General features: G+C 37.0%; 2 protein-coding genes and 1 long non-coding RNA gene across 4 annotated transcripts in view; 1 reads left to right on the top strand and 2 right to left on the bottom strand.

Moving 5' to 3' along the window:
- Positions 1 to 12,503, top strand: part of LOC125660351 (SCO-spondin-like) — a 51,199-nt gene extending 38,696 nt beyond the window's left edge. The window contains exons 42-52 of the mRNA XM_056150716.1: positions 3,910 to 4,086; positions 4,746 to 4,916; positions 5,662 to 5,838; positions 6,441 to 6,611; positions 7,560 to 7,736; positions 7,908 to 8,078; positions 8,456 to 8,632; positions 9,297 to 9,467; positions 10,025 to 10,221; positions 10,857 to 11,022; positions 12,251 to 12,503. Of these exons, the coding sequence (XP_056006691.1) occupies positions 3,910 to 4,086; positions 4,746 to 4,916; positions 5,662 to 5,838; positions 6,441 to 6,611; positions 7,560 to 7,736; positions 7,908 to 8,078; positions 8,456 to 8,632; positions 9,297 to 9,467; positions 10,025 to 10,221; positions 10,857 to 11,022; positions 12,251 to 12,324 (1,829 nt within the window). The 3' untranslated portion in view covers positions 12,325 to 12,503. The remainder of the gene's footprint in view (positions 1 to 3,909; positions 4,087 to 4,745; positions 4,917 to 5,661; positions 5,839 to 6,440; positions 6,612 to 7,559; positions 7,737 to 7,907; positions 8,079 to 8,455; positions 8,633 to 9,296; positions 9,468 to 10,024; positions 10,222 to 10,856; positions 11,023 to 12,250) is intronic.
- On the bottom strand, positions 428 to 2,843 carry LOC130050373 (uncharacterized). Of its 2 annotated transcripts, XR_008798802.1 has the most exons (3): positions 1,410 to 1,774; positions 1,196 to 1,300; positions 428 to 513 (listed from the first exon to the last, which is right to left on the bottom strand). It is a non-coding gene; the product is annotated as an uncharacterized LOC130050373 (long non-coding RNA). The 2 variants fall into 2 exon arrangements; XR_008798801.1 differs by having other exon boundaries at positions 1,196 to 2,843.
- Positions 12,504 to 16,402: 3,899 nt separating the features above from the next.
- On the bottom strand, positions 16,403 to 17,829 carry LOC125667703 (acetylcholine receptor subunit beta-type lev-1-like). The gene is made up of 2 exons (XM_048901318.2): positions 17,515 to 17,829; positions 16,403 to 17,122 (listed from the first exon to the last, which is right to left on the bottom strand). Exons 1-2 carry the CDS (start codon positions 17,827 to 17,829, stop codon positions 16,463 to 16,465), a joined length of 975 nt encoding a protein of 324 aa, XP_048757275.2. The 3' UTR covers positions 16,403 to 16,462.
- Between the last annotated feature and the right edge of the window lie 251 nt (positions 17,830 to 18,080).

Here is an 18,080-nt window from a genome sequence, read left to right as displayed (position 1 = left end):
ACCGAAATTGGTCAGCATATTTAAGTCATACTTTACAAAACACACTAACATGTATGTGCAACCTTTAAAAATGGGTGAATATTCTGTACTAATGTCTGTGTGTTTAGGTATATATATGATACACAGGCAAATGTGCCTCACGTGAATTTCACGTGAAATTCACATGAATTTCACGTGAAAATTTCTATGTGAAATTCACGTTAAAAGAGCATCAAATGTGAATTCACACGAAAAAAAATCACGTGAAATTCACATGAATTTCACGTGAAATTCACATAAAATTCACGTGAATTTCACGTGAAATCTTTAACATGAATTTCACATAAAATTCACGTGAATTTCACATAAACTTTATAACGTTAAATCATACATGGATATTTTGATAATCTGAATCTCGGGTTCAGATGAACACAAAAAGGAGTACAAATCTGCTTTCAATCTGCTGATAATTTAATTGATTGAATTTGTTTTTACATGGTTGTCTTCATTGTCTTTTTTTCTTTCTTTTAATCTCTGAAAAAGAAATATTTATGTATTAGAAGGACTGTTCAATATACAAAAGGAGTCATATTAAGCCTTATGTACACATACTGTACTATGAATGTAATTGCATGTAGATGTAGCAGAAACGAAGAAAAAAAAGTTGCAAAATTATCAATAATTTGTGTTTGAAAGAAACATAACCTTTTATATATCATCATACAGAATAGAATAGAATTATTATACAAGATACAGAAGGAAGTCATGGAATATGTTTTCAAATTGTCATGTTCTAACCCAGAGGCGATTTGAAAATGACTTTGCATTCCTCATTATCTAGATTAAATCTATGTAAATGCATTGCTTAAAATGAAACGATTGATATTGATAGAGCTTTCAAGCTTACATTCTTCTCATTTAAAACTATAGTTAAATGGGGGAGCAACCAATATATATATATATATATATATATATATATATATATATATATATATACATTTAATTGGCATTACGATATATATAACAATCGATGGACATTGTTACACATCACCCCCCCCCCCTTTTCAACATGCCTGATTTCGATGATGCCTCTATGAAGGTAATATAGAACGTTACTTAGCACCCCTAATCAATATCTAAATCGATTAAATTATAAAAATTATGTTCTGAATTACGATTACCATGTTCTCTGATGAATAAGGAAAGATTAACAAACCGTGTAGAGTTATGCGATTCTGCGACACGTCCCCGAAGTGACTTCCGTATTTTCGCTGTCGTGCCTATTCGTTGACGTACCCCGTCTAAAGTAATTCTCATCAGTCTGAAATAAGCGGTTGCATTAGGAACTTTAGATCACATAAATGTAATAAGCCTAATGGCTTGAATTTACACTGAACATTTATAAATTACAATGCTCAATCTCATCTTACCTGTAGAGTTTCAATGTACTTTCACATTCGCTGTCTTGCATACGTCAGACGCGTCAGACGGCTTACTCGAGTGTGACGTCACAGTCTTGTAACTATTACCGGAATCTGACTGTAGTGTAAAGCTTTATAGATATTTTTTAAAAGTTATCTAAATATACATGGACAGTATTGTTAAGGATTGTTTATGTTATTCGCTTTCTTCCGAGTGCTAGAAATCTGTGTTTTCCTTTTGATTGACGATCTACAAATTCGGGATGGTGAATACGGCTGATAGAAAATTTTCATTTCTACATGCGTGTATCAGCAATTTCCAATAAGTCTAACTTTATGCATACACCAGCTTCCAAGGTATCACACCGGTAATTATTCTCGATGTATCTAATAAGGAGTGGGGGGGGGGGGGTAATTAAAATTGATGCCAAACTACCGACAGCGGAAAACAATATCATGGCATTTTTCCCCACTTGCACAATACTACCCTCAAATCACATGTATGTAAACAGCCCAAGTGCACTCCGACAAGTAGCCTGTTACTAACATCATAAAGCAGCGCGATAAAAACTTTAACTCATCTTCAGTAGTTTTACAAAACTGACAAAAACAACAATCTTTTGGAATGCATGGTTTTGAATATCCACCAGTTTCAATTTCTAAAGGGTGGGCAAATATTCTTAGCTATTTAAAACGTACTGCTCTCACAAATGGAAATTTCAAATGGTCTTATTAGTTTTAATTCATAGTTCTTTCTGATTCTACTGTAAAATAGTAATTTTCCATGTGTAGAAAATTTCGTGGTTTTGAAGTTGCACATTCTAACTCTATCAATACAGTGATTCTTCAAGTAGTTGGAAAATATGCTTTCATTAATATCTATGATGATGAGAGATTTAATTTATATTTTAATTCCTAAGAGAAAAAATAATGGGAAATGAGAGAAATCAGGTGTGGAAAGTACATGTAATCATACTGCGTACAGAACAATGCAAGTTAATAATTTCGCAAATAAACGAGGAGAGGGAGGCGTGAGCAGGATCTACTTTATTGGTCGTTTGCCTACATTTTATAAATGTACTCTTACTTTTGAATTGCCTAATCTCCATATCGTTTTATATTTTACCTTAATTTTATTTATTTTTTCGCTTGAATATATTAAGAAGTGTGAATATTTCACTTTAATCGCTTTTCTTGTGAAAGTTTTAACGTGAATAGCTTTTCACGTGAAATTCGTGTGAAATTGTTCGTGTGAATTTCACATGAAGAAATTTCACGTGAAATTCGTGTGAATCTTTTCACGTGAAATTAACGTGAATCAACGTTCACATTATTTCCTTGCGATAATCAAATCACATTAAAATTTTCGCAAGGAACTGATGTGAAAAGTGATATAATGCTTTTCACGTGAAATTCATGTGAAAAATTTAACGTGAATTTCATGTGAATTGCTGTTCACGTGAAATTCATGTGAATATTTTAACGTGAATTTCACGTGAAAAGTGATTCACGTGAAATCCATGTGGACATATTAACGTGAATTTCACGTGAATCACTTTTCACGTGAAATTCACATGAAATTTACGTGAATTTCACGTGAAAGGTTCATGTGAATTTCACGTGAACAGCATTTCACGTGAAATTCACATGAGGCACATTTGCCTGTGTAGATTTAGATTTTCTATCTCAAGTAATACATTTTCTGCAGTGTAATTTAACATCATTATTTGTTGGATAACAGATGTACCAACTTTTACTAAGAAAGAGATGAATTGGTCTGCCTCTTATATGGTTACATCAAGTCTATTGGCATCCCTAATTCCCTAATTGACCGGACTGAAATGTGATTTGTGATACAAACAATCTGTTTTTATTCTCAATGAATGCCCATATCACAAAACCATGCTATTCTGAAGTCACAAAATCTTAATTTCTGCACAATACAATACATTTGGCATTCCCAGTTGATGGCGACTTTTCTGATTGGTCAACCTGGGACACGTGTTCTGTCACGTGTGGGGGAGGAAGTCAGAGTAGAACCAGAACATGCACAAACCCGGCACCACAATATGGCGGCGCTGACTGCACCGGTGATCTTTCAGAGAGTCGGGATTGTAATACAGATTTTTGCCCGAGTATGTACTTAACAAAATGCAAAGGAATATCCCATACAAATCTTAAAAATAAAATCAAAATTAAGTTCTTTATAAAACTTATTATATCATATAAAGTCTGCATTAGAAAAATGAATTCCAAAGAAAATCCAGTATAGGTCACTTCTGTCATTTATATGGAAATTGCACTTTTCATTTTTAAAATCCAAATGTAACCAGAATTATTTAGATGTTAAATAGGTGGTTTTGTTCCTTTATGTTGGAACATTTGAGAGCGGGTGTAATGTATCAATGTATCGTTGTAATTTGGGAAGCCACTTCTTAATATCATGTAGACAATGTATTCTTTATTGTTCGATGTTGGCACGATGACAAACAGTTCCTTGATTTCACAGTTGACGGTGGTTACACTAATTGGACACTTTGGGATACATGCACGGTAACATGTGGTGGAGGTACACAGTCACGTACACGCACGTGCACCAACCCGGCACCACAATATGGTGGAGCGGACTGTGCCAGTTTCGGAGATAATGCAGAAACTCAGGATTGTAACACACAAGCCTGCCCAAGTAAGGCTTGACAAAATACAGAGTTGTATTAACATGTATAAGAAACATGAAACATAAATGTTTAAATACTGCATACCACAACTTACGTGTACCTGCAGGCTCCACAAAATATCGGTATACGGTAATTGATATGTACATTTCCAATAGCTCGGCTATAGAGGAGAACCATGAATATTTCCTGCATACGTATGCGCCTAAAATATATCCCTGCATTTGTTAATGTTAATCCCTCCATGCTCTCTACCAAAATTGGTCAGCATACTTAAGTCATACTTTGCGAAACACACTAACATGTATGTGTAACCTTTAAAAATAGGTGAGGATTCTGTACTAATGTCTGTGTGTTTAGGTATAGATAGGATAGATTTAGATTTTCTATCTCAAGTAATACATTTTCTGTAGTGAAATAAAACATCATTGTTTGTTACATAACAGTTGTACCAACTTTTACTAGGAAAGAAAGGAATTGGTCTGCCTGTTTGTATGGTTATATCAAGTCTATTGGCATCCCTAATTCCCTAATTGACCGGACAAAAATGCGATATCTGTTACAAACAATCTGTTTTTATTCTCAATGAATGCCCATATCACAAAACCATGCTATTCTGAAGTCACAAAATCTTAATTTCTGCACAATACAATACATTTGGCATTCCCAGTTGATGGCGACTTTTCTGATTGGTCAACCTGGGACACGTGTTCTGTCACGTGTGGGGGAGGAAGTCAGAGTAGAACCAGAACGTGCACAAACCCAGCACCACAATATGGCGGCGCTGACTGCACCGGTGATCTTTCAGAGAGTCGGGATTGTAACACAGATTTTTGCCCGAGTACGTACCTTACAAAATACATAGGAATACCTCATGCAAATCTTAAAAATAAAATCAAAATTAAGTTCTGTATAAAACTTATTATATCATATAAAGTCTGCATCAGAAAAATTAATTCCAAAGAAAATCCAGTATAGGTCACTTCTGTCATTTACATGGAAATTGCGCTTTTAATTCTTAAAATCCAAATGTAATCATAATCATTTAATTGTAAAATAGGCGATTTGGTACCTTTGCTTTGGAATCTTTGAAAGCAGGTGCAATGTATCAATGTGTCGTTTTAATTTTAGAAGCCTTTTCTTAATATATTGGTACCGTATAAGTTTTACATTATGACCCCTGGGTCGAGGCCTCTGCTGGTGGACTGTTAGTCCCCGAGGGTCTCTACAGCCCAGTAGCTAAGTACTTCGTTACTAGCTTGAAAATACGGATGTATATTTAATTGCTTTTATAAAATTTAGAAATTCATTTGAAAATTAAGGATTATCTCCCTCATGCATAGCTCTTATCATTAGACGAATTTGGCTCCACTTTTTTGGCACGCTGTTTTTGGCTATAATAGCTGTAAATCTTCATTGTTATTTCGGATTTCAAACATCTCAGTTGAGCATCACTGAAGAGACATTATTTGTCGAAATGCGCATCTGGTGCATCAAAATTGGTACCGTACAAGTTTTACATGTAGACGATATATACTTTGTTGTTCGATGTTGATACGATGACAAACAGTTCCTTAATTTCACAGTTGACGGTGGTTACACTAATTGGACACTTTGGGATACATGCACGGTAACATGTGGTGGAGGTACACAGTCACGTACACGCACGTGCACCAACCCGGCACCACAATATGGTGGAGCGGACTGTGCCAGTTTCGGAGATAATGCAGAAACTCAGGATTGTAACACACAAGCCTGTCCAAGTAAGGCTTAAAAATGCAAAGAATTAAATTAACATGTACCAGAAACATAAATATTTAGATACCACATTTTACCTGCAGACTCTCCAAAACGTGCGTTGAATACAGTTCCAATAGTCCGGCTATAGAGGAGAAAAATCATTAATATTTCTTGTATATGCATGCGCCAACAATATATCCCTTTATCTATTTATATAAATGTTTTCCCTCCCATGCTCTCTACGGAAATTAGTCAGCATATTTACGTCATACTTTACAAAACACATGTATGTGAAACCTTTGAATTAGGTGATGATTTTGTACTAATTTCTGTATGTTTAGGTAGAGATGGGGTAGATTTAGATGTTCTATCTCACGTAATACATTTTCTGCAGTGTAATTTAACATTGTTACATAACAGTTGTACGAACATTTACTAGGAAAGAAAGGAATTGGTCTACCTCTTATATGGTTACATCAAGTCTATTGGCATCCTTGAATGACCTGTGACTTGTATTGCAAATAATCTGTTTGTATTCTTAATGAATGTTTATATTACAAAATCATGCCATTCTGAAGTCACAAAATTTCATTTCTATACAATACACCACATTTGACATTCCCAGTTGATGGCGACTTTTCTGATTGGTCAACCTGGGACACGTGTTCTGTCACGTGTGGGGGAGGAAGTCAGAGTAGAACCAGAACGTGCACAAACCCGGCACCACAATATGGCGGCGCTGACTGCACCGGTGATCTTTCAGAGAGTCGGGATTGTAACACAGATTTTTGCCCGAGTATGTACCTTACAAAATGCATATGAATACTCCACACAAACCTTAAAAATGAAATCATAATTAAGTTCTGTATAAAACTTTTTATATCATATAAAAAACAAGGTACGATTGCGTATATAAGAAGGTCCAAAGCATCCTGTTTTATATGTGCTTTGAATTATGCTTGATCTGTGTTTTTGAAAGTAAGTTAGCTATCTGCCAAGTATACTATATCAACTAAATCAAGGTTATGTGTATTTGTTAGCATTATTACGTCATGAATAAGACTTTTTCCTGTCTTTTATTTTTTATAAAATCAGCATAACTGTTAAATTCAACCCACATTAGTGCTACGGAGAAGGTGTGCCCAATTGTCAAGCAGAATGAAATTGATCTCTAAATTGTGTTGATAGAAGATGAAAAATGCCTTTGAATATATGATTTTCCTGATGCATGGGCTTTATGTTTTCTGAAAGGAAAGCCCCTGAATTATGATTTTTTTTTCATTAATTTTTTCATGTTTGCAATTTTATGCCAACTTCACGTTGCTGTCATATAAAACAAATCAATTTTGGATCAAATTAAATGTACTTTGGGTTTGCTTATATATTCCTTATTTGAATGCCAGATTTTGGGACTCCTACTGAAATCATTCATTTTCTTGGCACTGTAGAAACTGTCTGCATCTTTGTCTGCATCATAAAAATCAATTCCAAAACAATTCTATTATAGGTCAGCTCTCTCATGTACATGGAAATTGCACTTTTCATTCTTAAAATCCGAATGTAACCAGAATTATTTAAATGTTAAATAGGCGATTTGGTACCTTTACTTTGGAACGTTTGAGAGCGGGTGCAATGTATCAATATATCGTTGTAATTTGGGAATCCATTTCTTAATATCATGTAGACAATGTATTCTTTATTGTTCGATGTTGATACGATGACAAACAGTTCCTTGATTTCACAGTTGACGGTGGTTACACTAATTGGACACTTTGGGATACATGCACGGTAACATGTGGTGGAGGTACACAGTCACGTACACGCACGTGCACCAACCCGGCACCACAATATGGTGGAGCGGACTGTGCCAGTTTCGGAGATAATGCAGAAACTCAGGATTGTAACACACAAGCCTGTCCTAGTAAGGCTTAAAAAATACAAAGATCTTCATCAACATATTTTATAAACATATATATCTATATATGCACTCTTAACCTGCAGGCTCCCCAAAATATATACAGTTCCATTACCATATTATTCTGAAGCCACAAAATTTTATTTCTATACAATACACCATATTTGACATTCCCAGTTGATGGCGACTTCTCTGATTGGTCAACTTGGGACACGTGTCCTGTCACGTGTGGGGGCGGAAGTCAGAGTAGAACCAGAACGTGCACAAACCCGGCACCACAATATGGCGGCGCTGACTGCACCGGTGATCTTTCAGAGAGTCGGGATTGTAACACAGATTTCTGTCCAAGTATGTACCTGATCAAATTGGTAGGAAACTCGTACAAAATCTAAAGCATGAAATTCATATGAAAGTTTTGATTAAATTTTATAATTCCATATCAATCAATCTTGAAAAATATTTCCATAAGTATGCTAGTGATCATTCTGCATGCACATTTGAATGTTAATTCATTTAAATACAAACTACTTTCCAATGGAAAGTTAACCTCGACTCATTTAAATGTTAAATAGGTGTCTAATGCCTTTACTTTGGAAAATGTGAAAGGTGGTACATTGTATGAATATATCCGTCTGATTCGAGGTGTCGATATTCATTATCACTAAATGATGTATTCTTTAATGTTCGATGTTTGTACGATGACAAACAGTTCCTTGATTTCACAGTTGACGGTGGTTACACTAATTGGACACTTTGGGATACATGCACGGTAACATGTGGTGGAGGTACACAGTCACGTACACGCACGTGCACCAACCCGGCACCACAATATGGTGGAGCGGACTGTGCCAGTTTCGGAGATAATGCAGAAACTCAGGATTGTAACACACAAGCCTGTCCAAGTAAGGCTTGAAAAATATCGTCCATGAAAACCTGAATACTTGAACTGATTAAGAGCGTTCAGAAATCACATTGAGTACCTCCTGTATCCTTACTGAATATACTGGTAATACAATTTGCATCTCATCTTGATGTAAATCTCAACAATAAGAAACTTGGACTGATCGTACATTGATTAACAGTCTGGCATCTGTATCTTATCATGCCCTAAAATCAATTTGTTCTTCCCTGACCAAGAGTGTACCTTTCCAAAATACCAGATAGTTCACTGAAATCGGTTAAGAAATTGTGCTGCTGACAAGTTAACAATTGGCGTTGGCAAAGTGTAATCCGTATTGCAGAATAAAAGTACATCATAATATGTACAGCATAGAAGTGTTCAATATACATTGAATATAGTTTTAAATTGAATTGTAGTGGACGAGAATGGGTAAATAGCTCCTGAAATACAGAGTAAAGTGCCCAGTTCTTTTTTCCCTCATTGATATCCTGAATATACATGTAAATACAAGGAACGAAAATTACGATTGTATTTTTTTTTTTTTGAGCAAAATTTCCTCATTAACAAAATTACAATAATCTTTTACTTAAGTTGACTATGTCTGATTTTTAAGTTTAAGAAAATTACAGATTTTCTGTGTATGTATACATATTTTCATTCCCCAGTTGATGGTGGCTTCTCTGATTGGTCAGCCTGGGACACGTGTTCTGTCACGTGTGGTGGAGGGAGTCAGAATAGAACGAGAACGTGTACAAATCCGGCACCACAATATGGCGGCGCCGACTGTTCCGGTGACACGTCAGATAGTCAGGATTGTAACACACAGGCTTGTGCAGGTAAAATGATATGCAAAAAGTCACTAGCATTTTTTATAATAAGGTTAGCAAATTTGCGAAACATTTTACCCAAACGTCATCCAGCTTCGTCAGCAAACTTATTATTTAGCATTTACTCAGTTACTGCTGTACATAGAATTCCTGTGGGGTGTGTATGTTAGAAAGGGCCCTCAGTACCCCTTGCTTGTCGTAAGAGACAACTAAATGGGGCGGTCCTTCCGATAAGACCGCAAAAACCGATGTCCCGTGTCACAGCAGGTGTGGCACGTTAAAGATCCTTTCCTGCTCAAAGGCCGTAAGCGTCGAGCATAGGCTCTTCACAGACAATGGTGACGTCCCCATATGAATGAAAACTTCTCGAGAGGGACGTTAAACAAACTACAATCTGTATATACCATAACCCACTTTCTGTTTAATTAAAGTCAGTTCTTTGTCGATATAGAAATCATCCATCATTTTATAGTTATCAGACCTCATTGAAACTGCTACTCATTGTATAGGCGCAAATGCACTCCTGTATAATCGTAATTAAGTTATCAATATGTCATTTTTAAAAGTGAATGGAGGTTGGAATGATTGGTCAGACTGGGGCACGTGCACAGTCACGTGTGGAAGTGGACAGCAGTCCCGATCCAGGACGTGCACCAATCCTGCACCAACTAACGGTGGACAGGACTGTGTCGGCGATTCTAGTGAATTCAAGACCTGCAACATGAGCTCATGCGGGCCACCAACCAATGGAAATAGCGGGCAGGCAAGTTTTTCTGTCATCAAAGAAAACTTCAATCATTTAAAATGCAAAATGTTTTGGGGTTTTGGACTAAACTTAAACTAGTTTCAATAACAGTTCTAATAGGATGTATATGTGCATTTATTCACTTATCCGTATCATCACTTCTTTTGAGAATACATACAGTAATCTTTTACGTGTTAAATGGTAGCTATGTATTTTCATTGAAACATAACGGGCTACAACCGACGTTGTCGATACAAAAATATAGAACAGGTCAATGAATTTCGATATAAAATGACTTAAGCCCGATGCTGTAAAGTGCATTGTTTTGTTTGTTTATATTTCTTCGTCCATCTGAAAATATTTTACCCATATAAAGATGTCACAAGTTGAATGATCGTACCATTGAGGGTTCTCTAATTTGCTATATTTCCCTCTGTAACACAGGACCTCCATTTTAAGACCATATCCAAAAGATATGTGACTTTGACATCTAGTGTCGAGCGCTTGGTGGACAAGAACCTACAAATATTATAATTATAACTTTTATCATATCCACCTTACATAACTTAATTATACAAACATCATACCGGTATAACTTTTTTGTATTTACTATATTAACATTATATAACTTATATCCTATGTGTCTGTTTCAGTGCCCTGCTGGCTACTTCGGTTGTTTTTCTGGAGCCATGACGTGCATTGAGCAGGCGTTTGTCTGTGACTGTTCCGGAGAGTGTGATGACGGAAGTGACGAAGACGAGAAGTGGGCTGGATGTCCCGCCGGACATATCAATAGCTGTATCGCCAAGGCCGGAGCAGGTCATTCACTTACTGTCATAGCGTACATCACCTCGAGCAGACGATTTCATAGTATTCACATTAAACAAAAAAGAAATATCAAATTCCAAATTCCAATTCATCGCAAAAATCATTCACTTTTCTGAAAATCCAGGCCCTATCATCGAGATAAAATATTTCGTACACTATCCACCGCAAATTAAAGCAATACAAGCTGTAATTGACGGTAAATACATTTGAAATAAAAGAACAAATAGAATGACAGATCTGTAATTGAATATATATGATTTCATGGAGTCAGAGTGGATCTGAAGCAATAAACCCGTGAAGTCAACAAAAAATGTCGATTCATGAATTGATGTCTTCTGGACAATAATTCCTGCTGTTCAGTCTTCGACGAGCATTGGCCTCGGAGGTCACCAGTTCGAAAAATGCGGGAAAATGCACAAGTGTCAGATTTGTAAACAATTTATCCAATATGCCAATTTTATAGAAAACTCATTATCAAAATTTAATTTGAGGGGTACATTTGTGTAATTTTTACTTTCTTACACTTAAAGTACTTAATGTCATTCATGACACTATGTCATATTTTAAAACAAAGGAAATGCGTAGTTACTCACCTCAGTTTCCATCTTCATATGACCTCGGTCTCAGCAATCCGATTATGTTCGGTAATCATCGTTCCGATGTTAGTGTATAGGACGCAATGTCGGTTTATATGAAATGCTCATTGCATGTATTCTTTCAAGCAATATTCCTTTATGTGTTTTGCTGAATATTTCATCAGATCTTGGGTGTATGTTAGTTATACCGATAGGAGTTAATTGGTGCATATTCCGGTAGTAAATAATACCATCCGTTACACAGTTACAGCTTGCATTGCTTTAGACGACGATAAAAGAACAGTTACTCTTCTGACTACAGCAATGATTATTTCCATTCCTCTTCATTTCTGAAGATAAACTCAATGATAGCTAACTATTTTGAAATGGGTTGCTTAGAATATATAACGCCTTTGGTTACACGTTTTAGCTTTATTTTTATTCAAGAACGTACACAGTATATTAAATGGTTCGACAATTTCTACTATATTGATGTTCTTTTAGATTTTAGCTGGTTTCCTTTACTATGGTAAAGGGGAGAGAGAAAAGTGAACACATGAAGTAAAGAGCAAAAATGCTTTTTTGATATATATAATTACAAGTCTTCATATAATGTGAATTTATATTCTTTTTTATCTCTGCAGAGGTCAGCAGAATGGCTCCCTGGGTGACCTTCATAATGGCCGTCATTGCCGTGTTGAAGAACGTGATATTCTAACACTTACAAATTATTGACGCTTTACTGCAGTAACGAGAACTCTACCATATAATTATTATCAAATTAACACTGTCACTTTACCCTCCGATGCTTTCTGATGGATATTTGCGTCTCTGTGTTGTTCTTGTACACCAAACTAATACATATGCGCATGTCTGTATCATGTCACTGTAATAAATCCTGTACTGTGTTCATCGTGTATGTTTTATGTTGATCGTACAACACTGCAAACAAAACATATGCATTGGCTCATGCTATATACTAGCGGGAAAAAGAAACTGCATTAGAAAATTTAGTCTAATTTTTCTATATTGTTTATATTTATAAAATCTAAACAATCGCTAAAGGTGATGTTTTTGAACAATATCGGATAGTATCCGACTCAGATGCACGGACTTTTTCATGGTTAGCGAACATATGTTGTTTATTGAAGTGTTCTTACGCACGAGTTTTACTGGCCAATACTGTTTGGAGTAAGAAGTGTAAAAGGTTTGTTTGTACACTATTCATTAAGGAAAGCACTTTAGTTTTGACAAAATTTACCCTTCTGTCATGCCACGACTTAGCGAAAAACCTACGTAATCGTGCTTTTGGGATGCTTCAAGCTGGAATGGCACAAAATATCGTAGCAAGACACTTTGGAGTTCATCGGAACACCATCCAATCATTATGGAGACGTTTCCAACAATCTGGTAACACTCGGGATCAACCACGTTCCGGGCGTCCTTGTGTGACGTCGCGTCGACAGGACAACCACATTAGACTTGTGCACCTGAGAAATCGTTTCCAGACAGCAAGTTTGACTGCTCGTAGCATTCCTGGACTTCTACCAATAAGTCCAAGAACAATGTGTAATCGTCTGCGCGAGCACAACATCAGACCAACAGCGGTGCGCCCAATGCTGTTTCAACGTCATCGAATCGCTAGACTAGCGTGGTGCAGACGACATCTGCGATTCAGAATACAGGACTGGGCCAATATTCTGTTCACTGATGAATCCAGGTTTCATTTGGATAGCAGTGACGGCCGTTGTAGAGTGTATTGTCGCGTTGGGGAGCGGTACCAGAACGCTTGTGTTGTGCAACGTCGACAATTCGGTGGAGGTAGCGTTATGGTGTGGGGTGGAATAACAGTACGTGGAAGAACCCCTTTACAAATTGTCCATGGAAATCTCACCGGCGTACGATATCGAGACGAAATTATGCAGCGCCATGTGATACCCTTCATACAAAGACAGCAAAATCACATCACTCTGCAACAAGACAACACAAGGCCACATGTTCCACGTGTAGTCAGGGACTTTTTTGTTCAACAGAATGTCGATGTCTTGCCTTGGCCAGCTATTTCCCCAAATTTATCGTCGATCGAGCACGTCTGGAATTAAATGGAACGACGCCTACACCGTTTACCAAATCAGCCAGTGACATTGGCTGATTTAGGCCAGGCTTTAACCAACATCTGGAAGAACATCCCTCAAGCAATTCTGAACACTTTAGTGGCATCAATGAGGTGCCGTTGTCAAGCATGCGTGAATGCAAATGGTGGTCACACGCGTCATTGACTTTGTTAATTCAAGTTCGAATACCAGTGTCTTTCGAGTGTGCTGAAATTGACGTTATTCGACGTTAACATTAATGGATTATGAAATGTTGTAACGAATACATTTGTTAACAGTATTACAAAAAATAAAATTTGTTCATTGTTATTTTATTATTTTTCCCCATATATTAAATAATGCAGTTTCTTTTTTCCGCTAGTATATATTATTACTGTATATTATTGGTGATTTAAACGTCAGGACGAACTGTGTTTCAAGAACGTAAATATGTCTTGTTGACCGGTCACACAATTTGTGAACCTTCTGCTTAATCATATAATGAGAGTGATCCTTTGTCAGAATCAGTATTAAATACAAGTACGTCAAATAACATTCGATGTAATCACTGATTACATTTTCAAACAAGTTCATTATTACTGTAACGGAGTGGACAAAAGACACAATGTAGATTTAGTCTCAAATTTACTCTCTTTATAACAGATTCTACAAACAAATAAAAACAGGATATTGTACAATTTTAGAGAAAATGTGAAAATACGTAATGGTTAGTTGGCTGTATGAAAGATGAAAATAACGAACAGTGATCAATCTTCTAACTCCTATAGGCAAATCAACATAGAAAGGCAAACACGGACCGCTGGACACACTAGAGGTTGGATCAAGTGCCTAGGAGGAGGAGTAAGCATTCTCTGTCGATCTGTCACACCCGCCGTGAACCCTATACCTTCATCAGATAAACAGACTTATCCGTAGTCGAAATCAGTGTGCCAAGAACGGTATAACAATCGGTATGAAACGCGTCAGACAACATTTGACCCAATGATAGGTTGTATTGGCAAACTAGATCGTTTTAACGACCATAGAACTTGCAAAATGCTGATTTTAAACGAGACTGCTGAAACTCTTGTACCATCAACTTGTTTGTCAATAGCTTGCCTCGATTTAAAAACTGACCATGCACAGAACAAGCTCTTGTGTATCAAACCAATTGAGAAATATAAACAGCATATGCAGGTGATAATGAAATATTGCTCGGTGTTGTCTTTTATTTCGAGTTCACAGGGATATATCGAATCGACACATGAATGAAAATTATCATTGTTAATAGATAAAACATCGTCGATATATCTAAATGTCGAACTGAAGGCCACAGCAAGATATTTTTTCTTAGTTGGTTGTATGTTTATTGTTTTATGTCCCGCTGGAATATGTTTCACTCATATGGAGACGTCGCCATTGCCGGGGAAGGGCTGCAAAATTTAGTCCAATGCTCGGCGCTTACAGCCTTTGAGCAGGGAGGGATCTTAACATCAATAATTAATCATTACCTCAAGTGAGGAAGAGAAATTCTTCAGCCCTGGCACCTGATCCCACCTCTGGTATGTCCAGGGATCCGTATTTGCCCTGTTCTTGGTTTTTGTGTTCTTTATGGAATTCATCAGATTGATCACTGTTACTTATCTTTGCCTTTCATGTAACGACTACCGGATGCCAAATAATTCAAAACCAGAAAATGACCGTCGTATGATAACAAGAATTATTATACCTCAGTAGGAGGATTCTATGTAACGCATAATCTGATTGATCTACACAGTCACGTGCCAGGGATGACAAAACTTCATATCTCCCTCTCAAACCAATCGTAACTACTCGGCTATTTCCGTAACCGCAAATGAACCTCGTATGTGGATCGACGCCATCAAAGTTGGTTGCTACGTGTACGTAAACGTAACTTTGACGTCACAGTCGTACGTTACACTATGAAACGTGAACTTTCAAATGCATCTAAGATATTATACACATCTAAGGTATTGTACCACTATCAATTTCCACTTACATGGTATGTATTAGAGTGAATAAGACGTTAATGATACCAAAACTGAATCTGTGGTGAAAATATAAATAACATATTATTCAGGGATTCGCTTTGTTTCGGTATAATAAACAATTTATTGCATGGCTGTTCGGGAGATATGAAGATTTATTCACCCAAGAAAAATCATATTCCCCTTGGGTGTTGCCCTCGGGAAATATGATTTTTTGGGGGGTGAATAAATATCTCCCTCACTATCATGCAATAAATGTATAATGATCGGACTGGTCAATTTAGTCTGTGTGTGCGTTTGTGTCTGTTTGTGTGTGAAATATCAAATTGTCAATCCTTTAGGTTATATGGCCTTACGGACTTAGAATTTTTAAGGGGGGGGGGGGGGGATCAACGACCTAAAGAAATACATTTCTTCGAACACGAAATAGACACATACACCAAGTTAATCCTTCGATGATGAAATATTTTACGGTTTAATCTGACGCGTTATACGAGAATACAATAGTAGTTATAAACATATCGCTCAAAATCACAGACCAAAAAGCATAAAAGTCTATAGCATCCGCGACATCGGTCCATTCTATAGCAGGCGGCAATTCGTTTCCGGGCGGTTCAGTTTCACCGACTTTGTCCTCAGTCCCTTGGACATCTATTACTTTTACCCTGTACTCTTTCTACATACTGTAGAACACGACTCTTTATCCAGAAATCCTCGTAAACGTCGTTCTGTCCTCACCAGAGCAAGGAATAATTTACCTATCTATATTCGGCTTACGGTGACGTAGGCGAAGCTGTAATGACGTAATGTAAATTATTATAACACCAATGATCAGTTTAATGATAAGGTATATGCCTATGTTACATACGTTGTCCGAGTTGATCGGAAGTTCTGCACTGACAAGTGTGAGAAATACGACGAAGGTGAGAAACATCGTTACAGCATAACCCATTTTTTCTCCTGAATCGGTGGGGATGATAAACACAGCAGGACTGAGAATACCCAACAGAATGACTGGCATGAATATGTTTAAAATGTAATACATGGATTTCCGTCGGAGATTGATTATGAAAACAACATCTGTTGCACTACTTGTCACGTCATATGTTGCATCTGTTGACGTCACTTCCCATACGTTATTTGGGACAAATTCGTAAAATCCGACTTTATCAGCTGAGACTGTGGGGTTGATTTCCCATCGGCTATAACTCCACGTTTTGAAGATGATTTTACACGTCTGCCTGTCAAACGGATAGAAGGAAACATCCATATTACATTTTGTTTCAAAGACCATGTATGGATACCAGTGTACTGTCCCGTCGTTTTCAACAGTGACGTAATAAAAATTTCCACCCAGAGGTTTAAAGTCGGTGAATCCATTCTTTAGCACAAGGTCTGGCATCCAAAGATCATTCTACAACAGATAGAAAACATAAAAGAATTGTTTGCATGTTAGTTTATGTCGCTATCGAGAATCGATCATTTATTTTGAGGCGGGGGGTGTTCATGCAGACTTTTCACCAGCTGTACGTGAAATACCACAATTTTTGACCTATGCATAACACAGTTAGGGTTCTTTATTGTGCCAACACCTACCGTGACATGAAGCGTAAGTGTCACCAATCGTATTCGATACTTTCTCTTTTCATGTCGAGTGTTTGGTGAAATCACTTCTTAGTTTTGACTCGTACGATATGCAGGGATTACAGATCGAAACTGAACCTCCTTTTTGCAAATTGAGCACCCTAACTACTGCGAGCTATGAATAGATAGGTATAGGTAGATAGTTACAGAAAAGGGGATTACCTGATTGAACTGAATCCAATATATTCCTGTTGTTGCGCTGTCCCATGTTATCATCGCGTCTTTCCACTTGACGTACAAATACCCAGTGGTGCTCATCTTTTGCTCGGCGTCACTGACTTCATTGATGCTGATTATCCATAGACTGGCCTCCATTTGTAGACTTTGTCCCAGGTCACGGATTGGCCGGATTTTGTTGGAGTAATTGGCGAGGAGGGATTCAGACAAAGTTGTGTAGTCCTCGATACTGTATGAGAGATGAGTTGCTCTAACCGAAGAACTGACCAACATCATCAGAATTAGGATCACGGGCAACATTCTGTCCACTCCAAAAAAAGATGAGACCTGTCAGAAAATGTATCGTCGACTCTCGGAGAATGTTTCACTAACCATAATACACTTTGTATACATTTGTACTTTTATCAATTTTGAATATAAATTATCCTTGAGTGAACAATGTTCGTTGGTAGACCTCCAAAAAAATTTAGGCCTGTTAGAAAATGTATCGTCGACTATCAGAGAGTGTTTCACTAACCATAACACACTTTGTATACATTTGTACTTTTATT

Source organism: Ostrea edulis, chromosome 9, assembly GCF_947568905.1.
Source record: "Ostrea edulis chromosome 9, xbOstEdul1.1, whole genome shotgun sequence".
NCBI classification, from domain to species: Eukaryota; Metazoa; Mollusca; class Bivalvia; order Ostreida; family Ostreidae; genus Ostrea; species Ostrea edulis.
Note: the sequence above shows the minus strand (reverse complement) of the source record. Positions and strands in the feature narration are given on the sequence as shown.

What these genes read in the sequence shown, in the direction of transcription:
- LOC125667703 (XM_048901318.2), bottom strand. Translation starts at nt 17,829, where the DNA reads ATGTTGCCCGTGATCCTAATTCTGATGATGTTGGTCAGTTCTTCGGTT. An exon ending in ATTGGATTCAGTTCAATCAG is followed by an intron (nt 17,123 to 17,514) that starts GTAATCCCCTTT and finishes TATCTGTTGTAG; the next exon opens with AATGATCTTTGGATGCCAGA.